Source organism: Callorhinus ursinus, unplaced genomic scaffold, assembly GCF_003265705.2.
Source record: "Callorhinus ursinus isolate GAN/ISIS: 27379988/994484 unplaced genomic scaffold, GSC_fseal_2.0 scaffold8, whole genome shotgun sequence".
NCBI lineage: Eukaryota > Metazoa > Chordata > Mammalia > Carnivora > Otariidae > Callorhinus > Callorhinus ursinus.
The window spans coordinates 48,755,504-48,778,214 of NW_027397070.1; the positions used below are offsets into that span (position 1 = coordinate 48,755,504).

The 22,711-nt window shown below is 54.7% G+C and overlaps 1 protein-coding gene across 3 annotated transcripts in view; it reads left to right on the forward strand.

Moving 5' to 3' along the window:
• The first annotated feature begins 4,618 nt into the window (after nt 1-4,618).
• Nucleotides 4,619-22,711, forward strand: part of TMEM63C (transmembrane protein 63C) — a 41,092-nt gene continuing 22,999 nt past the window's right edge. Inside the window, exons 1-7 of one of the 3 annotated variants that reach the window (XM_025870467.2) lie at nt 4,619-4,678; nt 8,278-8,439; nt 9,173-9,252; nt 9,656-9,737; nt 14,347-14,384; nt 20,258-20,400; nt 21,839-21,887. In XM_025870467.2, the coding sequence (XP_025726252.1) occupies nt 8,290-8,439; nt 9,173-9,252; nt 9,656-9,737; nt 14,347-14,384; nt 20,258-20,400; nt 21,839-21,887 (542 nt within the window). In that variant the 5' untranslated portion in view covers nt 4,619-4,678; nt 8,278-8,289. Of the gene's footprint in view, nt 4,851-6,299; nt 6,413-8,277; nt 8,440-9,172; nt 9,253-9,655; nt 9,738-14,346; nt 14,385-20,257; nt 20,401-21,838; nt 21,888-22,711 lie in introns of those variants that run through there. The other 2 variants (XM_073895635.1, XM_073895636.1) reach the window with 2 other exon arrangements.

Here is a 22,711-nt window from a genome sequence, read left to right on the forward strand (position 1 = left end):
TATAAAGAGGGTGGGGACAGGGTACAGACCAGGCGGCTCACTGGAGGCTAGGAGGCTTTGGGAGTGGGATTTGAGCCGGACCCCCGGGCTGTAAAGGCCCCAGCCAGCCCCGGGGTGAAGGGAGTGGCACAGCTCTGGGAGACATGGGGACAGAACAGACGGCAGGCGTACTGTCCCATGGAGGGCCAGGCCAGTGACCTCAGGCACAGGGAGAAATGCAGGAGTTTGAGGATTCACGTGAAGAGGCCGTGTGGCCTCTGCAGACCTCCAACCCACCTTCCCCGGATTCTGACCGAGCCCAGGGGGAGGGGAGATCTCCTGAGAGCAGAATGCAAGGACCCGCGTCCTGAGCTGCCCTGAGCTGCCCCCTGCGGCGGGAGTTAAGGGGCACTGAGCTACTGCCCTGTGTGGCCACGTCTGGTCATCCTCCTTCCTTTCAGGGGGAGTCGGAAAACCTTTTAGATCTGCAAGAATACCTTATCTAGATGCAGATAATCCTGGGAACCCTAAGCCGGTGTCTCTCTATCTTGGCTGCGCCTAAAAATGGACTGGACGTTCTCATTCTTAAAGTCTGGAGTGGGGCGTGAGTATCGGGACCTAGGAAACACCTTCCCGGGAATTCTGGTGTCTCCCACCCCCCAGCCCCAGGCTGCGGAATCATCCATCCAAGCCTGAGAGCGCCGAATGGGGAGCCGGGAAACCCAGTTCTGAGGCCTGCTCCACCACTTTCCCCAGCCTTAGGCAAATCTCCTAGCCTGCTGGCGACCATTTCCTCACGTGTAACTTTGGGCAAAACCCCCTTCACTGTGACGATATGAGGAGACCAAGATTCAGGGCAGTTCAGGGCAAGGAAGCCTCATGGCCCGGTGGCGTGGCAGCTGGGGAGGGACGTTACCCAGAACCCCCACTGCAGTGACCCCACTTCCGTCCTCCCTCTCCTCTGGGGCTGCCAAGAGGACCCTGGAAAGGGCGATGCAGATCTGAGAGCAGAGGGTGCAGAAGGGACATGCGGGGAGACCCAGAGAAGAAGGAGAGGTGGGGGGTGCCCGTGACCGGGGGCTCTGGTTCCCCTAAGGTCCAAGACGTTGGGAAATCATCTCTCCTGTTGTTACCAGAAAGGTGATGAATAATTGAAGGCAGTGAGGAGGCCAGATGGTGGGGGCGGGGAAGCAGGTACTGTGCTTTGTGCACTCTAGGGGGGCAGGGTTAGGAGAGGAGCCGGGTGGCCTCCCCACCCAACTTCTTTCCCTAGGACCTGGCTTTGGCCTACAGTGATTTGCTTGTCAAACCAAGTTGCAGGCCCTCTGGATCAGTTCTGAGAACCCATGGGGATGGTGGCTTTGGGCAGTGCCGGGAAGCACAGGCTGGGTGGCGGCAGGCTGTCTCGGAGACATCTGGAATCCTTGGTCCAGCCTGGCCCTTGGAGAATTCCCACGGAAACCCCTCATCTTATAGGCAGGGGGCCCAGAGAAGAGAAGGCACCTGCCCAAAGCCACACAGGTGACCTGGAGCCCAGCTCTCAGGGGGCTCCCTCCGTCCATGGCCCTTTACACTGTACCACCCTGAAAGGCTGGGCAAGGTTCCATCCCTGGACTAGGGCTTGAGCAAGGTCACCCCCTTCCTCTGCCCCCTGCCCAGCACTGCCAGCCCAGCAGAGGTCCAGAGGGTCTGGGAGGTAGAGAGCAGAGGGTTACAAACTGCCCAGGTTCAGGGGCCAGCCCTGCCACTTACTAGCACCATGACCTTAGCCAAGTTATTTAACATGTCTGGGCCTTAATTTTCTCTTGCTTCTAGGGATGATTTTAGTATCCTGTGGTACTTATGAGAATTAATGAGCTATACTTAAATGGGAAGAATTTCTCCTATAATGAGTGCTCGATAAATGTTCACTATTAATAAGATTGCTCTCCTCCCTCCCCCCTCCCCAATCCCCAGGTCTTCCTGACCACCCTCGCTCTGGGATTTGGGAGATTTGGGCTCCTCACACAGAGGACTTGGCCTTGAGATAAGGAGAGGGGAGCAAAGTGCTGGCCTGGCTACTTAGGACAGCAGTAGCTGAAACCAGGCCAGGTCTGGAAGGAAGGGGGTGAGCGATGGGCCAGGGGACTAATAAAGATGGAGCTAGTTCTTTTCGAAGCTTTTTGCCCATGTGCCAAAGTAAACCTTGTCCAGGCCTGGGACTGCTAAGCCTCCGGCCTCTGGCACTGGAGGCCAGGCTGGGGGAGACATGGGAAGGGAGGAAGGCCACACACTTCCGCATGAGATAGGATGTGCAGCTGAGGAGGGCCTGAGAATCCTGACTCGCCAGCCAGCATTGCCACCATCTCTCCCTGCCCCTCGTTGGCCCAAAAAGCAAGGCTGACGTTTGTCTCTCCTGCACAGGAAGAACAGAGGCAACAACCCCTACAGGCTGCAGTTTACGGAGCATTGGACAGTCCTTCCCATATTCCAGATCTCTCCCCTGGCCTGTTCCAGAACAGAGTAGGGGGACGGAAACCAGGAATGGTCCAGTCTGGGCCCCTCACCACTGTGTCACAGATAAGCCAGGGCCAATGATGACAGGACTAGTAGTGAGCACTGTTTCTCGAGCGCTCTGCAAAGGTTTTGTGCGAATTCGTTTATTTCGTGTTCACAATAACCTTGTGAGGCAGTGCTTCTATTATCCCCACTTTCCAGAGGTGGGAAATAAGGCTCACAGAGGTAAGGTCGCTGTCCATGACCACACAGCTAGCAAGGGTAGCCCTGGGATTTCCGCCCAGGCAGTCTGGCTCAGACAGCCCACTTCTTCCCACTGCCCTGATCACCTCCCTGTGCTCTGCCGTGAAACTCGTGCCCGAGGAGGAGTCCCCTGCTGCCCCCTGCCCCAGCCAGCCGGGTGCCCCCACTCTGTGTTCCTTTGTATCCCTCAGATTTCAAGTTCCGTTCTTTCCAGTGCAGATACTTTGGTCTCCAGAAAGCTCTCTACCCCTGTTCTTCACACCCAAGAGCTAGAAAGAAGGAAGGAGGAAAGCGCTCCAGAAAGGAGGGTCCAGGCACAGTTTAGGGCTGAGGACAAAAGGCAGGGTGATGCTCTGGGTTTCCACAACAGCCTCCCTCATCCCACCTCTGCCTGCTGCTGAGCACGCTGGGGGTGCTGAGGTGGGGGCGAGGCTCTCTTTTCTCTTGTCCCTCCTCACCTCCTTCCCTCATCCATGTCCCTCACCTGCCTCACCTTCTGGCACGCTGCACCTGCCTGGCCCTGACCATGGGTTACACCCCTCTCCGAGCTTAGAGGCTTACACCTTATTTCTGGAGACCCTCCCGGGCAGAATGGCTGCCTGGGCCACGCCTCTCCCAACAGCAATCCTCTCCCCAAATCCCAAAGGCTGGGAACACCCTGAGGAGGACCTGGCAAGAGTAGCTCTGCCACGAATTCTTGTCGGATGAATACATGAGCAAACAAAAGCACAAACTAGTGATCCACCCTGCACGCTAGCCATGACTGTTCGTTTGCACGTTCCCAAAACGCCACGCTTTGTCCCCCCCTCTGGGTCTTGGCCAACATGGTTCCCTCTGTCCATGCTTCCCACCACACTGTGCCAATGCCACCTCCTCACATCTCACCCGGAGGTGACTTCCTCGCAGAAGCCTTCTCTGACCACTTGAGGTGGGCCCGCCCCATGGCCCCCTTTCCCCGGGCTATCAAATTGTGCTGGAGTTGTGTGGTGGCATATGCCTGGCATGCCTACGTGTCTCCCCGGTGAGGCTGGGAGGCTCCTACGGATGGGAACCAGGTCTGCCAGGCTCCCAGAGGCTGGCAGGATGCCTGGCACATGGTAGGGACTCAGCCCTTCTTTGTGAAAGGAAGGAAGGAGGAGGGAGGGAGGAAAGGGAGGTGCTTTTGGAAGGAGAGAGAATGAGTGTGTGGGAGCTGAGTGGAAAAGAGCAGCATCCAGGACTCAAACCTCCTTAGAGCCAGATGGAATCTAGAGCTCTTCCCAGCCCGGGACCACCCCCTTCCCTCATCATGCACGGTATTACCCAAATAACAAGTCACATATCCCTGTGGCTGGGCTGCAGGTCACCAAGTGCTTTCACATCCCTGGCCTGGCTCCAGTCCCCCAGACAGCCCTGACCGGGGCTTCCCAGCTCCTCCCCTCAGTTTAAAGATGAGAATCCAACAAAGGGTGCTGGGCAGCTGGATAGCCACGTGCTGAAAGATGAACTTAGACCCTTACCTCACCTCCTGTGCTAACTTTAAGTGCATCCTAGACTTTAGTGTCAGAGCTAAAACGATATGACTTTTCAGAAGAAAACATAGGAGAACATCTGTAAGCCTTTGGCGTAGGCAAAGATTTCATAGACACCACACCAAAAAAGCCTGGTCCATAAAAGAAAATTTGTTGAATTGGACTTTGTCAGAATCCCAAACTGTGGTGCTTCCAAGATACCATGAAGAAAACGAAAAGAGAAGCAGCAGACTGAGAAAAACCATTTGCAAGACACACGTGTGATAAAGGCCAAGTATCCTGAGCATAAAGACGAGGAAAGGCGCCCTGAGAGATGACGCCGCCCGTGAACACGGCCTGGGTCCCTAGGTCCTGTGGTCTCTTCACTGCCTTTGTTCTTTTGCAGGGGGCCGCGTAGCGGAGCCGAGACCGCAGGTCTGACTCGGCCCCGCCCTGGAGAACTGACTCAGGTAAGGACCGGCCCTCCGAGGCCTTCAGATCGCGCCTGCGCCTCCCGGCCCTTCCCCAGCGGCTTCCTCAGCGCGGGCTCCCCCGGGTGGCCACTAGCAGAACTGCAGCTTCCTGCCGCGGCTGCCCGATACTCGCTACTCAGCTCCCTGGCAGAAGGCTTGCGGTGTAAAGGTATTGTGGTTGGTGTAAACCGTTTTAAGTTTATGTTCAGCCAAGCATGCTTGTGTCAATGAGTTAAGCAGTGACCTTGGGTAATAAAACCGTGGGCACCCTAGGGCAGAAAGAGAAGGGAGCAGAAAAAGATAGGCAGGAGGCTCCCTGCTCTGGTTAGATGCTAACCCGGCTGGAAGGAGTGTGGGTTCTGGTGTTTTCCTATTTCTGTGAGTTAGCACAGGGAGCCCCAGACCCCCAGGCCACTTCCCGTGTCCGGCACACCAGCCCCTTCACCTTTATTCCCTCCTACATCCCCCTCCGCCCAGCTTTCCAACTGCGGCCAGCATCCCACTGTGCCGCCTGGAGCCCTGCGTCCACTTTTCATCTGACGAGTGTCTATGGGACACTTCTGTGTTCCAGGCATTGCTCTCCATGACTGACGAATCTTAACCCACCTATCCCTCTTGACAGCACTGTGAAGTGGGTACTAGTTACTAACACCACCCCCCTTTTACAGATGAGCAAATGAGGCAGGGAGACCATAAGTAGCTTGCTCGAGCTGGCTAGTGAGTGTTGGAACTGAGATTCGGTGCCACAGAGCCCACGATGCCCAGAAACACCCCCAGCTCCTGCAGCGCCTCACCTGCCCACTGGGACTTGAAACCAGAGTCTCCCCAGGACAGGACTTCTCCTTGCTCCTCTTTGCAACTTCCAGACTCTTCCTTCCTCCCTGCTGAAGGCTCCATCTTGGACCCAAGGTGTCAGCCTAGATATCTCGCTCCCCATCTTTGGTACAAGCACCAACTACCCTGCACCCTCACCCCCCTCCCCAGGTCACTTCCCTCCTTCCTGGAAGAGTTCACTTCCTGCCTCACTGTCACACCAGTGCTGTTCCAGTCTTCATTCTTACTGATTTCCTCAAAGGACACTCCAGCCTCTCAGTTCCTTGACACCACTCCCCGGCTCACATCATGGTCATGCCCTAGATCTTCTCACTACCCATAACTAATCCCTTCTCAGTCTGTGTCACACAGCTCATTTTCCTCTCTGTCAGCTCACAGCCTGGGGTACTCGACAGTTCTCCCTCCCTGGACCTCTGGCACCTGTCCCCATCCCTTGCCCATCTCGCGTCTCCTTTCTCTTCCTTACTCGGCCGGTCATTAACACTACTCTCTCATATACAGTTCCAACGCTCTAATTCTCATACTTGGGAAAACCTCTAGCCTGGTTAGGTCGAGCTGTACGCCTCTTGCCCACCTGCATCCACACAGATGAGTACAGCTGGGGGAAGGCCAGTGATTCCGGCTGCTCTTGTTGTCCGTTCAACACCATGAACCTCAGGGGACCCTTAGTGCTGCCCGGCCGTCCTCCACATTCCCATCATGCATTCACTCCATCACTCCTCTAGGTTTCTATTTCTGCCTTTTTTCCCGTCCTCAGACCTCCCACATCTGCCCACCACCACCGGCATTGCACAGTCACCTTGAGACCTTGTTCCCTCTGAGGCTGAGAAATAGAAGCCGTGGGAGGGCGCGCCCACCACCTCCACCAGCGCCCCTTCCTCCCTCCTGCTGCTGTGGGTCAGTATCCAGCTCTGGGCCAAGGCCAACTTCACTTGTGCACCAGTTCCCAGCCCTTCCCACGTCCTCACATTGCTCCAGTGATGCCCTGTCTCTCCCACATCACCAGCTTTTAATTTTCTACTGGACCATTACCACTGGCATACCACGTTCTGCTACTTCTCCCATCCTAACCACTTCCAAACTCTGGTTCCTTTCCAAAGGAATCGTTCATGCCCACTGGCTCCAAATCCGCCAGCATCCTTCTTTCTCGCACCTGTTCCAGTCTGGCCACTCACTAAACCTCCTTGTTGCTTTAACTATGGCTAATCCTCAGTTGTCATCTTACTTGGTCCCTCCCTTCTCCTGGAGACACTTCCTTAGCTTCCAGGATACCACCCTCTCCTGCTGTTCCTCCTTCCTCGCTGGCTGCTCTTCTAGTCCCTTTCCTGTGTCCTCCTCGCCTGCCTCAGGTGTCTGCGCTGGAGCATCCCGAGGCTCAGACCACTCTGTGCTCACTCCTTTGGTGATCCAGTCCTACCCCCCCAGGAGTCCTCTGTCTGCTGGTGATGCTCACATCTATGTCTCCTGACTCTCCTCTGAGCTGCAGACTCATATCCAGCCACCCACCTGGCATGTCCACTTAGCATGTCCCGCACCCGGCTCCTGACCACCCCCTCCCTGCACTTCTTGGCTGTCGCCCCTCATAACAGCACCTCCCCTCTTCCAGTTGCTGGGCCCAGAAACTTCAGAGTCACCCTGGACTCCTCTCTTTTACACCCTACCCCCCACCATCCATTCTATCAACAAATCTTGGCTTTACCTTCAAAATACTTCCAAAATCTGAGCACTTCTCACTACTGCCTCTGTTTCCATCCCAGTCCTGGCTGTGGTTACCTCTTGCCTGGATTGCTACAATTTCCTCCTAACTGACCTGTCCGATTTTACTTCTCTGCTTGGCCTGCCCCCATTTATTCTCAAATCAAGGGTCAGAGTGATCCCTTTAATACTTTCAGTGATGCATCACCAGCATCAGTCTGGCATAGGCAGCTGTTCACTAAATACTTGTTGAACGAAGGAAGGAAGGAAGGAAGGAAGGAAGGAAGGAAGGAAGGAAGGAGCCTACCTTTCTTGAATAGGAGTGAAGAGTTCCTAGGGTGATATGAGGTCTGGAGCCAAAACAAATGATCTTAAAAACCAGAACAACTTTGTAGATAACTTCAAGCAGCTACGAGTCACTTCCCGTTTCCATCAGGGCTTTTCACTGTTCTCCAAGTCTGGAGAATACTGAAGCCCATGACCCTGAGCCCTCACCAGATTGGCTCAGGCCGCTGGGCAGGCGCCGATCTCCCTGGCTCAAGTTCGACATTAAGACAGTGACATTTACTGAGTCACTGCTCTGTGCCAGGCGCCCTCCTGCTTTACCTCATTTAGTCTTAGGAACCTTCCTTTCCTGGAAACTGGATTGGAGAATCATAGGCTGTTGACCCTGTCTGCACGGGCGTCCCATGAATGCAGTTCTCCAGACTGAATACTCTCACTCGGGGGTCCTACCCACCTTTGTGAAGTTTGTTCATTTCTATGCAAGAAAAGCTTCACAAAGGTAGGTATAAGAAGATCCATTTGGAGGTGCATTTGAGGACTCTTTCGGTAAAGGGAGCAAACAGGGATCTGGGCTCTTCTGCCATTGTGGCTCTGGGTTTGGGGAAGCTGCTGTCTTGCAGGATGAGGCTGCGTGCCATTTCAGGGCTTGAGCCTCCCGCCCTGACCTGTTACGGGCTGGGGATGGACACGCAGTGCACCCCGCCCCATCTCCCTGGCAGGCTTCTGCGATTACAGAGTGAGAGGGTCTCTTTTGCCTGACCTGAGCGTCCCTTTGTCACCAGGGAGCTCCCAGGATGGCCGTCCCGCCTGGCAGCCTGAACGTGATGGAAGAGACTCGGAACATGACAACGAATGAATGCTTCCAATCCCGGAGCACCGTCCTGCAGGGGCAGCCCTTTGGGGGCATCCCCACCGTGCTGTTCCTCAACATCTTCTTGTGGGTGGTAAGTCCTGGGCTCCGTGCTGGGCAGTGAGGCCTCGGAGGGGCACAAGTGACGCAGCAGCGGCCTCGGCTCTCCAAACGCATGCCAGCCATAGTGGTGGGGACCCCCCGAATGTCAGTCGTGTCCAGGGCAGCCCGGGAAGAGGGAACTGCAGGAATAGGCAGCGTTCCTAAGGCTCCTTTCGCCGCGCCCTTGTCCAGAAGCCCACCTGGCCGGTGCCCTTGAGCCTCCCTTCTCTCTCCCCTTACTGATTTCTTCAAGGAATGTTCTTTTATTTTCTTTTTCTTTTTCTTTTTTTAATATTTATTTGAGAGAGAGAGAACGGCAGGGGGAGAGGCAGAGGGAAAGAGAGAAGCAGACTCCCCGCCGAGCAGGGAGCCCGATGTGGGGCTCCGTCCCAAGGGACTGAGATCATGACCTGAGCCGAAGGCAGATGCTTAGCCGACAGAGCTGCCCAGGCGCCCCTTCAAGGAATGTTCTTGTCGGATGGTTCCAAGCGTGACACCGATGCCTTTATTCAGCAGACTCTGAGAGTCCACTCTGTGCTGGGAAGCTGCTGGGCACTGGGCATCCAGAGTTGAAAAAGGCATAGCCTCTACCCTAACAGAGCTAGCCACCTTGTTGGGGAGCCCGGGGAGCCCCTGGGAACCTGAGGGACAGGGTCTCCCCCACGGGGATGCAGGGGCCAGCCAAGCAGAAGACATATCCCCACGTCCCCTTCCCTGGCCTGTAGGTCATCATTTTGGTTTACTCCTTCCTCCGGAAAGCTGCGTGGGACTACGGGCGCCTGGCTCTGCTGATACACAATGACAGGTGAGGGGAGGCTGGGGGTCAGGAGGAGTGAGCGGCTTGCCTCCTTGGGGGCTGTGCTGCCACCACCAGGACCCAGCAGGTGTCCTCTCGGCACCCACTCCTGCCCCTGTGCTGGCCCTCCTTGCAGAAAGAGAACTTGGTGGGGAGGGGCAGTCATCTCTGGGCACAAGGCCACTTTTTTCTCGGATCTCAGACTTTCTGGATCCCGTGACTCCCGAGATACATTGGGCACCTGGCAACAGGGGTGATTACTGTCTGTCCCCGGGGCTGTGTGCTGCTGAGGCGTGTGCGGTCTTGATCCGGAGGGTGCTGCCGCTCTCAGCCTGGGAGTCAGAGGGACAGCAAGCCTGAGGCCTTTTCTCTCCTTTTCTGCCTCCCTGCTCCCTGCCTCTCCTGGCTGCAGCTTGACCTCACTGATCTATGGGGAGCAGAGTGAGAAGACATCCCCCTCGGATATTTCCCTGGAGATGGAACACAGGGACAAGGTGAGTGCTTGGGTGGGCCCGGGCCCAGAGGGCTTCTGGCCCCGGGCAGCCGCGCAGCCGTGTGCAGAACGGAGCGTGCTCACGCCCAGGCGCTTTGCAGCTGGTGACACCCAGCCTGGCCCTGCGACCTTGCACAAATTCCTCAGCCTTGCCACGCCTCTGTTTCCCCATTGGAAAGATGGAGCTTTCACCATTCCTACCTCCAAGTAAGAGTTAGTTAATTCTATTATTTTAAAGGGATTTTTTTTTTTTTTAAACTATTTTTCCTGCTCTTCTCAAATCCTCAACCCTCGTCACAGCCCGTGTCCTGCCCAAGCCCCGCTCTGAGCCAAGGACTCCTACTTCACACAGGAGATGCCTCACATCCGGCAGGGACTCCCTCGGCCTCCTGCACCCCCGCTCCACGGAGCCCCGTCTTTTCCTTCTCGTCCCTGTCGGGGGCCAGTCGTCCACCTGAGCTTGTTCATCTGCTCAGCCAGCTGCCCTGGTGCACCTGCTGAGGGCGACCGCTGGTCCGGGGACTGGGCAGTGGACAAAATGGACCAAGTCCTGCTTCATGGGACTTTCTCCCTGGCCGAGAGACACACATCTGTCTAGATGCACACAGGACGGTGGTCAGTGCGTGAATTCCCAAAGGGGCAAGGAAGGCAGGCCACAGTAATGGGACGGCGCTGGAGTGTGGCAGAGGGTGTCAGGGACGGTCGTGGGCCCCGCCACAGCCCACAGGCGCCTGTGTTCCTCTGTCCCATCACAGCGGAACTGGAAGAGCCGTCTGCACCTGCGCTCACCCCTTCCCCCTCACTCTCGACCCCTGCAATGTGGCTTCCGTCCCTCCATCCCACCCAGACAGCTCATCAGTTGTCCCACGTGATGAAATCCGATGGACTTTCCTGAGTTCTCATCTCATCTGATCTCTCAGAAGCATCCGGCCCTATAGACCATCTTCCCTTCCTGAACGGGCCCTTCCAGTTGCTTCCGTGGACACCACACTCTCTGGGCTTCCCTTCTGCCGCTCCGTCTGTTCCTCCCTGTCCCCTCTGCAGGCTCCTCCTCCGCAGCTGGAGTTTCCCTCAGTGGGTCTCAGACCTCCTCCTCACGCTCCTGGGCAGTGTCACCCATACTCACGACCTCAACTGCCGCCTCTCCACAGACCCTTCCTAAATTTCCGTCTCCAACTAGCCTTCCCTCTGGGCTCCAGGCACGTTTATCCAATGGCCTTCAAAATACCTCCACGTGGATATTGTAAAGGCATTTGGGATTCAGTATGTCCGAAACGTGCCACGCTGTCCATCCACCCACCTGTTCCTCACTCCCTTGTCTCAGACTCTGCCTACCACCCACCCAGGTGCACCCCCTTGGTGTGGCCCAGGCCCCCAGGCACAGCCAGTCCATTACCGAGTTATATTGCTGTCACCTTTCCAGTCTTGTTCCTCTCCCCCCACCCCCAGTCCAGACCCCTGCCGGTCTCTTGTTGGATGACCAGGGTGGCCTCTAACCCATCTCTATGTCCACACTTATGTCCTGCCCCACCCATTTTCCACCCGCATCCGGAGCGATCCCCATGAGCGGGGACACGCATTCCCTTGTGTAGACCTTCACTGGCTTCCTAGTGCTCTTGGAATGAAGCGCGGATGCCTTGCGTGGCCTCGTGCTTTGGTCTCCTGCCAACCTGTCCAGTCTGTCTTTCTCCTCCCAACTCCCCCATCCCTGGCCACCTTGGCCACCTTTTAGATCCTCAGAAGTGCCACCTCCTTTCCTCCACAGGACCTTTCACCTGCTCTTCCCTGTCTCCCTCTGCGGTGGCCCCCGCGCTGGGCTAACGCGCTGACCCTTCGTTCAGATTTCAGCCCCCGCACCACTGCCCTGGGAGCCCCATCTGCCCCACGTGGGCCCAGATCTTTTGTCCTCTGCGCACGGAAAATGCATCCCTTTTCTTCAGGGCTCTTAACCCAGTGGGTAACGATCCCTCCTCTACCTGATCGGTCCCGTGTGTCTGACCAGGTCTTGCCTGCACTCCCTGCACCCAGGCCAGCCTGCCATGTAATTAGCATCTGATAGGTATTTGTTGGAGGCAGTGAGTGAGTCGAACCCTTTTCCTTCCCCGTCATCCTTCCAAGAGACCTGGTCCCGCTACCTGCCACGATCTGCCCCAAGCTGTGCGGGGAGCTGCACACCAGTTTGTCTCTCAGAGTTTCTCCGTAGAATAAGGACAGTCACACCTGCCTTACAAGATGGTTCGCAGCTTTATTTTCAGAAACATTACTTTGGTTGGGGTTTTTTTGTACAATGGCACAAAGATCATTTATTTTAAAAAGATCTGAGACCTCATGAGGGAGGCAGTGGGCAGTCACCCTGCAGAGCTGGAAATGAGGCAGGGAGAGTGGGAGGTGGGGAGTGGCCCCTGGAGCGCCCCAGCCACGATCCCGGGGCCTCGGGCCAGCAGAGGGGTCATTACCCCACATGGTGGGAGTGCGGAGGGTGGGGCCACCAAGAGAGGTGCAATGAACTGACCACTGTCACAGGCCTTGGGCGCCAAGCTAGCCCCTGGGAGCTTGTGGCCGTTTCCTGCAGGGGTGAGGCAAGAGGGGACGCAGCATCCCTTCTCAGGCCTGCGGTTCAGCTGCTAAGTTTGCTGAATGGTTTATGCCTTTCGTAACTGTGATGTACATGCGGGGGGGCCTGTGGGGGAGTCTGTTGTCTGTGAGCACAGAGAGAGGTAGTCCACACAGGCTCGCGGCACATCCGGGTCTGTGCAGTTGTCACGGCACAGAGGCCACACTCTGCCCTTTGACAGACAGCCTGTCCCGTGTGAATTCCAGGACGCATGCGTGCCGTGTGTCTATCCCCCTTGGCACCTGCCGTAGAGGGGGTGGAAGGGGTTCCCAGGAAGGTGTGTCCTCCACTGTGCATGACCGACCGCTAGGGACTGTCAACAAACCTGCTTGCTCCCTAGATAAATCACACCCGTTTGCCCAAAGGTGGGTGGTGGAGAAAGCCCCTCCTGGGCAGGGAAGTGTGGTCAGACTCTCTGCCCAACTCTTATTTAGCAATTCACTCCTTCCCTGGGGACATTCCTAGTCAATGCCACCAGTATGCTATTCCCCTTCTTTGCTTTGACTCATACCTGGGCATCTGTCCTGATTTTATTTATTATTTTTTGGTGGGGGACAGAGGGAGAGGGAGAGAGAGAGAGAACCCCAAGCAGGCTCCACGCCCAGCGCAGAGCCGACATGGGGCTCGATCTGACGACCCCAAGATCGTGACCTGAGCCAAAATCAAGAGTCTGACGCTTAACTGACTGAGCCACTCCCCCCACCCTTTTTTAGGGAGTGTCCTTATTTTAGTTCCCCAGGACAGAACTGGGCAAATGGTGCCCCCCCTAAGGTGGACATCTGACTATTAGGCAACCCCAATCCAGGGAAGGGGACTTGGTGGGCCTTATGTGGAAGGGAGCAAAGAACTTCCTTCTGTTTCTTGCTTGCCTGACCCCCCCCCATCGCTTCCTTTTGGGCAATACCCCTTCCCCAATCAGTGTGGTGCTGGGGAATGGCAGCCAGGTGGGCCTGCCTGTTTCACTGATGTGCTTGTGATCAAATGGGGTCAATCAAGAATTGCAACCTTTTCCCAGATTTTGCTAAACCCTGCAGAATCCCAGAAGGAAGCACACACCAGGGCAGTTTAACCAGCTACCAGATCTGGCGGCTTTTAGGGCCATGGGCCCCAGCCTGTCCTCACACACGTTCTTCCCAAGTACACGTCCTCTCTAGGCCTCCCACCACCTCCACCGCTGAGGCTGCCCTTCCCTACCACCCAGAAACCAGACAGCAAGACCCTGAGCGAAAGACGTAATCGGCAGGACTCTCAGATGTAAGAGAAGAAACCCAGCTCAAACTAGGTAATATGTGGCTTGAGTCAGGGGAAATTAAAGAGAAGTGGCTGCCTTGGGTACAGGGAGCTCCGGGGAGTCCAGAGATACCACCAAGATCCCCCCTCCAGCCCTCTTTCCTCTGGGCAGGCTATTTTTCTCAGACAAGCGCCTGCCTGTGGCATCGAAGATGGCACCAAGCCACTGCAGGCTCCATGGTGTTCACCAAGGTGCAAGAGCTCAGGTGGAGAGAGACTCCCTCTCCCGAGATCCCCGTCAATCCCCTTAAGAGAATTTTGATTGGCCCCACTTGGGTCATGCTCCCATTGATCAACTGACCACTGGTGGCAGACCCCTACTTCATGGACAGCCCACCCGGCCATATGCATGAGGTGGGGGGCATTTCCCAGAAGGAAGCAATGAGGGACAGACAGAAAGTAGCCAATGTCCACCGCACAGAATTGACAGCTTCTCTCCCTTGGTCCAAGGCCCACAAAGCCCCCATTTCCTGTAACAGGATGCCACATGGCGGGAACGTGAACTCACAGCTCACTTCTGGGGAGACTTCTTCCTGGACAGCCACCACAGATTCCAGATGGAACCCACTTCCTTCCAGAACCTGAGCTCTTTCTCACTGCCATCTCTTGCCCGGAAGGAGGCCCCTATGGACGCCGCCTGGGTTCACTCAGCTGTAGGGCAGGCCTGGGGCTGGATTTTCTCACATGTTCTCTCCTTTCTCCCCAGGGCTTCTATTCCTGGTTCTTCAACACCGTCACCATGAAGTAAGTGCCTGAACTTTTTTTTTTTTAATTTTATTATGTTATGTTAGTCACCATACAATACGTCATTAGTTTTTGATGTGGTCAACTTTTTTTAAAAAAGATTTTATTTCTTATTTGTCAGAGAGAGAACATGAGCAAGAGCAGGGGAAGGGGCAGGGGGAGTGGCAGCAGGGAGCCCGATGCGGAGCTCGAGCTCGATCCCAGGCCCCCGGGATCATGACCTGAGCCTAAAGCAGACACTTAACTGACTGAGCCACTATGCAGGCGCCCCTTTGTGCCTGAACTTTCTGAACTTGTGCCGGCAGCTGCCTTACTTGGGGCAAGATGGGGCTGGACCTGAGTTCTGTGCCCCACGCCCGACTCCCCCTGACCACTTCAGCCCTGCCCAGGCAGAGGAGGCCCTCTGGGGTTCCGGGAGGGAGGGGGATGGGAATTGGACATAGCCCGCAGCCCTCAGGAAGGCACCACTTAGTCACGCGTACAAAAACACTTTTATGAACTCCACCCTACGAAAAAGAAGTTCTTCCTGCAGTGCTATCTGCTTTATTTCTGTGAGCATCCTTCATCATACTGAAATGGGAAAGAACACAGCGGGGAGAAGGGCTCAGCCCTGATAACAGAAGGACAGCCCCTTGCCCACCCCGCCTCCTGGATCTCTTTAGGGCCAGACCCCACTTGGCAGGGAGACAGACCCCAGGTCACCTGTTTCTCCTGATTCCCCCACGCTTCAGCATTCTGACTTGCCACTCCTGATTCCACCCTGCTTCAGCTGGGCACCTTCCCGAGCTCTTCCAGCTCTCCGTGCCCCCACGGTGTGTGTGTGCGTGCATACACGTGCGCGCGCGCACACACACACACACACACGCACACTCGTGCCTGTGCACACAACTCTGCTGCCACCTCATAGCCCTGCACATTCCTGGGCGCTCCCTAAATATCCCCCATCCGTCCTGCCCTGTCCATCTTCCAAGCCCCTCCTCCAGGGCCTTTTCTTGCCTGGTGCCTGCCGTAGGGTGCAGCCACGCAGCCCATCTGAGGCCACCTGCAGCAAGCGGCCGGACTGGGTCTGCTAACTTGCTTTCTTGGCAAAGGCTCCTACAACTTCCTCCTGCACGCCCACCAGTCAAGGTCCTGGCTGGGAGCCTTCCTCCATTTTCCCAAGACCCCACCCCACCCCCACAAGCCACCTCAGGGCGCCTCTCTTTCTCTAGACCTGCTGAAGAGGGTACAAGCACCGTTCCTAGGCCCTGGGAACCCTGAGCTGGGCTTAAGACCATGAGCCTCGGGTGTCTGAGCTGCAACCCCGCTGATGGGGCAGTCCCCGTGGCCTTGCCCCCACCCCTAGCCCCCACCCCAGTCTACCTTCATCATTCATCAGGGTCCACCAGAAGTGATACAGCTAGTTTGTGTGTGGTCCAGGGATCTTAGCCACACGCAGGGGGAGTGGAGGGCAAATGGTTTCTCTCTTGGATAAACCTTCTCTGGTTTTGCTTTGGTAATTTTTAAGACATGCACAAGCTCACATTAAAAGTTTTTGTTCAGAGAAACATGAAAGTCCACCTCCAGCCCTCCTCCAGGGATGCCATCCCTGTCAACAGTTTTAGGGAATCTTACTTATTTTTCCCTGTAAACAAGCATTAACTGAAAAAAAAATTATTATTATTATTATTATTTTTTAATGACCACTAGGGCGTATGACCATTTGGAGCTGGTGACCTCAGGAGGCTGTCTGGGCTGGCTCTAGGTTCCTGGGTTTAGCAAAGTCATGAATGCTGGGCAGGGGCAGGGTGGCACGTTAACCAGCCCTTTGCAGGGGTGAGAGGGAAGGAATCCCAGAGCGCCTGCTCCTGAGCTGACCATATCCTCAGTCCTGGGTAGCTTGAGGCTGACTTTCTGGATCTTCTCTGCCATCTGCTGACACGTCAATGGGTGTATTCAGGGTGGGGAAAAATGTGTCCGTGTTGCAGGAGAGAAGCGTACGTGCCAAATACAAGACTTCATGTGGTAGGTGTGTCTGTGGTGTGCGTGCAAATATGAAATAAAAGAGCCACGTCGCTGCATTGGTGCAAATCTGCATGCAGCTGTCCAGGTGTGCGTGCCCGGACCTGCAGGTCAGGGGAGGTCAGTGTGCCCAGTGTGTGTGTCTGGATCCTCTTCCCCCCCCCCGACTCCACCCAAAGACTCCTCCATTGGGAACACATCATCCGGGAAGGGAGGACGGCTGACCGTTGCACTGTGCATCCTGCATCCTTTGGGAGCAGGGTCTAGAAGACAGCCTCCCACAGCTGAGACAGCTCAGTCCCTGAGCAGGGACAGGGATGCCAGAGTCCCCGGGCACAATGCCCAGGCAGTCTAGTCGGAGAGGCAAAGGTTAACAGGACTCACTACATATAATTCATAATAGGGAAGGTTCATTGTCGGGCAAAGGGCATTTGGGGGAGCAAGAAATTAATTCCAGCTAGGGGGTTCAGGAGAAGCAAGTTTTGAGCTAGGCCTTGAAAGATGGGAAGAATTTCCACACTAAGCCCAGTGGAGGGCCCATCACAAAGAAAGGACTGCATGAGTGAAGGTTTGGGGCAGAGATGGGCCAAACCATCCAGAAATGGTCAATCTGGTGTGGCTAGAAACAAGAATACATCTCAAGAGAGAGGCTAAAAGATTGGGCTGGAAAAATCAGCTAGGATCTTGACGGCCATGCTAAGAATCCTGGGCTTTGATCTAGAGGCAGGAGAGCGCTAATTCCTAATTTTGAGTAGGGTACTCAGGGTGAGAATCTGTTTGTAGGCAGGAGTATGGGGGGGACTGGCAGTCGAGCAAGTCCAGAGGCGAGGTGAGCACCTAAGGAGGGTTTTCCAGTGTCCAGGTGAGAGGGAGTGCTGACCAAGGGAGGAGGCAGATGGAGAGAGATCATGGGGCTACAGTCCATGGGCCTTGGCCTCCCATCTGGCCTCCAACTGGTTAAGAAAAGGAGTGATCCAAGTCTGGTCTCTGGGGAAGATAGTAATGCTACTAGGTGGATGCTGATGAGATACGAGGAGCTGGGAGAATGATGAATTATGGCTAGGGCAAACCCGCGAGTTGACCAGCAAGCTATTGAAAAACAGGGTTCGTTAAAGCTTCGGAGAAAGGTCCGAGCGGGAGGGCTTGGCCTGGGAGATGGGTGCAGGAGGTCATAGTTGAAATTGTGGGAGCGGATCAGTCACCCAGAACGGGAAGCTAGATCAAGAAAGAGTGCCACAGGGGCAGGAGGGAGGAGCCGTGATCTTTAGGGCTGGCCTCCCTGAAGCCCTCCAGGGTGTGGCGGGCAGCCTGTGAGCTCCGAGCTCCTGGTTGAGTGCAATGAGAGCACGCAGAGGGCGTGGACGTCAGTGATTTGGTTCTCCACTGGGGGGACGGTTCCTGGGTCAGGTGTCTGTGAAGTTGAGGCAGACGAAGAGGTGGGTGGGAGGAGGGAGTGAAGATGTTGGCTGGAACTTGAGGGCAATCGGTCAGGGAATGGAGGCTTGAGGAGTTTCTTGTATTTCAGAGTAGCCAATGTGCCCTTGAACCCGGTGGTATTTCCGAGATGTGGAGAGAGGTGGCTGTGAATTCGAAGATGAGAGAAGACAGTGGATACAGTGGGTGTCCAGAAAGAGGAAGCAGGAGGGAAGCGACCAGAGCCAACAGGAGAATTAGTTGTGAGGAGGAGGGTGGTGGCTGGAACTTTGGGGCGGGGGGTCAGTGTCTCGGCTCCCTCCTGAGACTGGAGGCTCTCTCGCCCCACCCTGTCTGAGGCTCACTCCTGTCAGGTGACCAGGTCTTGGCACCCAAGCCTGCCGCAGGACCCTCCCTTCATTCCCGCTCCCCAGCACCCCGCCTTCTCACCAGTTCCCACCCACCCCATTCTTGGGATTTAATTCTCAAGTCCAAGGCAGGAAGTATTTTAACGGCTTGCAGTTAAAAAAAAAAAAAATCGAGAGCTCTAAATAATTCCCTAAATGGGGATTATTGAAACGCCTTGAAGATATGCTCTTTATAGTATTGTTTAAAAATAAATCTGAATCCTGGACTGGATGCTAGAAGTTGCATACACTCTACGAGCCTGACCGGAGAGCAGGGGTGAGTAAACCCTGGGACGTCCACCAGCGGAGTGGGGAGGCCACCTTGGTGCTGGGTATGAACCAGCGCCCCATAAGTGGAGACCACTATCACCATTACCACTGTGCAGCCATGAAAAACATTTAGACAAAACGTGAAACAGTCAGAAAAGGCTTCAGATGAAAACCTAAGCAACACAACAATACATCCAATGCTGTTTATACTATAGTCACGAAATTAAACCGGCACAACCACAAAAAACTAAAGCAATGGACCCAAATGCTTCATGGTCATTATCTTAGGTTGGATGAGATTATAGGCGAATGATTTTCTTCTTTGTATTTCCCCCAAATTCTGTAATAAGCATGTGTTGCTTTTAAATTTCTTTTTGAAGTATAACACACATATGGACAAGTGCACAAAAATCAAGGTCCAGCTCAGCTGTAGCAAAGCAGGTCAAGGATTAGAATTGCCAGCGCTCCAGGAGCTCTCCTCCTGCTCCTTCCCAACCCCCTGTGACCTCCCCCTACCTCCCCCTCTCCAAAGACATCCAGTATCCTGACTTCACTCTCCGTAGTTTAGTATTGCCTATTTTTGAACTTTGTCTATGGAAACATTCGTATATATTGTTTGTGCCTGGATCTTTCACTCAACATTGTGTTTGTGAAATTCAGCTGTGGTCATTCATTTTTTTTTATCTCTGTATAGTATTTCATTCTATATCTATATCATTACATATAGCTCTCACATATATACATATACATATGTATCTCACACTCTTTTTTTTAAAGTAGACTCTATGCCCAATGTGGGGGCCTCAGCTCACACCCCCAAGATCTAGAGTCGCACGCTCCACTGACTGAGCCAGCCAGGCGCCCCTATATCTCACAATTCTTGTGTCCGTTTCCACCTTGGGTAGACATTTAAGTTGTTTGGGGCTGTTAGAAATAATGCAGCTGAGATTCTTATACATGTCTCTTGATATACATGTGCCTGTGTTTCCACTGGGAATAAAACGAGGCGTGGAGCTGCTGGGTCACAGGCTGTGCATGTAGTCAGTGTCCTTAGATGATACCAACTGTTCGCCAAAGCAGCGGTGCCGGAGTATGTACCCGTGCATGGGGGAGAGCTCCCAGTGCCCCCATACCTTCGCCAGCACTTGCTATTGTCTGACTTTCTAACTTTGGCCAATCTGGCAGTGTGGAGTGATATCTCATTGTGACCTTAAGAATTCTCTTTTAGGGCACCTGGGTGGCTCAGTCAGTTAGGCGGCTGCCTTCGGCTCAGGTCACGATCCTGGAGTCCCTGGAGCCCGCATCGGGCCCCCGCTCAGCGGGGAGTCTGCTTCTCCCTCTGACCCTCCCCCCCTCATGCTCTCTCTCTCTCTCTCAATAAATAAATAAATAAAAAGAATTCCCTTTTAATTTACAAATTAAAAGAAACAACTTAAATCGGATGCTTCTCCGTATCACTACTAGTTGGTCTGGTGCACGCCCCATAGCAAGCACTCAACACGAAGCAAGAAAAGATGGAATGACTGCTTGATTTCAAAAGTGCCTCTGGATTCCCAAGTGTGTGTGTGTAACAGCTTCTGCTTTGGATATGCCTGTGAAATTCAGTGAAATACATTTCAGGCATGATAGAGGCTTTAAGACAAAGGGTGATAATTCTAAAAAAAAATTAAAAATAAAAACTTGGGGGTAGGGTGATAATCTTCTCTTCCTCGCCCTCCTTCCAGTGTACCCTGTGGCCGCACAGTCTCCTGAGAAATGTCCTTGTCTGTATGTCTCTTCCAGGAACGAGGATCTGATCAGCAAGTGTGGAGATGATGCCCGCATCTACATCATGTTCCAGTATCACCTCATCATCTTTGTGCTCATCCTCTGCATCCCCTCCTTGGGTATCATCTTGCCCGTCAACTACACCGGAACCGTTCTGGGTAGGCGGAGCTCAGTGCGCCCGGGGCCCTGGGCCCCCAGAGCAGAGGGGCAGCCCGGGAGGCAGGACAGAGCATGGGTCTCGAGTCTAGAAATCCAAAATGGAATTCCACTTCTCAAAATTAGTTATGTGAGCTGAGGCCCCCCGAACTTCAGCTCTCCCACGTGGAGACTGGAGAGGAGACATCCGTCGTCACGAGGCTGGCTCAGGACCTTGGTACAGCAGGCGTGCAATAGTAATTCAGCCTGGAACTGAAGGTTTATCGGCAGCCCCGTGCTACACCCGGCCAAGTGCTTGCGAGGCCTTTTTATGGCATGTGACCTACGGCAGAGATCCCTGAACTCGATCTCTCCCAACCCCCACGGCGGCCAGACACAGCCCTAGAAGTGCAAAATTGGTCTCCTAGGAAGTCTAGCTACGCTTGTTATAAAAGGGCACGTCCTTTAGACAGACTGACATTGTGGGCTTGGGCTTCGAAGACAGAAAAATCTTGGTTCCCCAACTTTGACCCACATCTGCTTCCCAGAAAACACCTTCGCCCAATCTAGCAAATTATTTCGTCTTATATGCAGCAGATCAGGCTCCCTGGGCGTCGGGTCCTCAACTGTCATGGGGATTGGGAGAGAATGCATGCCTGGTGCCCGGCTCGTAGTGAGTGCTCAGTGGATAATAGCCAGTATTTCACTTAGCAACGTGAGGAGGGGCAGAGCTGAAGGCTGTGTAACTAGGTGGGGTCATGTAGCGCCCACCATGCCCGGGTGGCAGCCAGTGGTACCCTGGTTCCTCAGATGGCTGTTTCTCCTCAGCCAGACGTAGACTTCAGTTAATTCAAGGTAGCACGCAATGTCTGCGCCACCACATACCGTTACCAGAGTCAGCAACTTCCGTCTTTCCAAATTCTCTTCCCAAGAGCTAGTGTGTTGGCAGTGATCTATTGTATATAATGTATATGTTATATTAATGCAGGATTTCTGGACACGTTTCATAACATCCAGAGATGTCTAAACCGACAAGCTAATGCAGTTTGCCAGAAGGATTTATTCTGTCCCAATGAGGCAACGTGACATTCTTGTGATTGTTGCCAGTGGTAACAGCCTTGCTGATTTCATCCCTCCACTCATGGCGGGGCCCTGGGCTCCTTCAGTAAGCGCTTACTGGTGTCTGCCACGCTCCAGTTGGGCACTGGGGATGCCACACCAAGACTTGGTCTCACGTCACAGCCGTAGAGCCCTAACCAGTAGTCCCAGGGAGAAGAAGAGGCCTCTGCTGGCTTTCTTGGGAGTTGGAGGCAAGTTCTGGGGGACGAGAAGGAAGGGCAGGACATAGGCAAGCATCTCCAGACCCCAGGCATGCATTCAGGAACCTTGAACTCAAGCAGCCCCCTCAACTCACTCAATCAAGGAACCGGCCTTGAGGTCAGCCACTTTCTTCTCTTCCAGATTGGAATAGCCACTTTGGTCGGACCACCATTGTCAATGTCTCCATAGAGTAGGTACCTGATCCTCTTACCACCCGTTCTACTGGCTGGGGCATTGGTGGGGAGAGAAGGTCCAATGTGTGGGTCGAAAACCTGGGCACTGCTTTGCTGCTAAGAAAGGCCTGGTTTCCTTGGGACCCGTGTACTGAGCGGGAGGCCAGAAGTTGCATTCTCTTGGTGCCTCGGTGTCCCCATATCTGTAATAGGTAGAACCACCCAAACTGGCCACTCCAAAGACCTGGAAAGACAGTCCTGTTGGTTTCCTACATCCGGCACCCAAGTGGCAAGGACCCGGTAGCAAGCAGAGGCTTGAGCTATTCTTTCCTGCCCAAAAATAGTGCATGTCAACCCCTCATCTAATGACTAACTCATAGACCCGATTCCCATACCCCCGGGGGGTGGGGGTGGGGGCTGAGGACCCACGTGACCCGGCTTCATGCCCCGCCTCTGCCGTTAGCTGGCCCTGGGTCCGGGGCAGTGCCTGCCCACCCCGAGCTGCATTCCTAGTCTGAGGGGAAGCAGGGGAGGAACAAACATTGGTCGTGATTCGTGAATTTCAGCAGCAGCCAACCCAACTGGTGGCTCAGTCAATGTGTACTAAGCCACATGTGGCCCTGCTGGTCCATGCTGAGAAAACAGGCCCGCTGGGGGTCTTGGCCACACGTGGCCGACTTCCTGACAAAGCTGAAGGGGCAGGTCCAGCAGGTGTGAGTGGGGGTTCACGCATCCCTGCCCCACTTGCCCCTGCACCCTGCAATCCATCAGCTCCCAAATCAGCAGGATGGGGCTATGGGCATCTTACCTCTCCCTCCAGGCGGCCCCTCCCCTGGTGCTG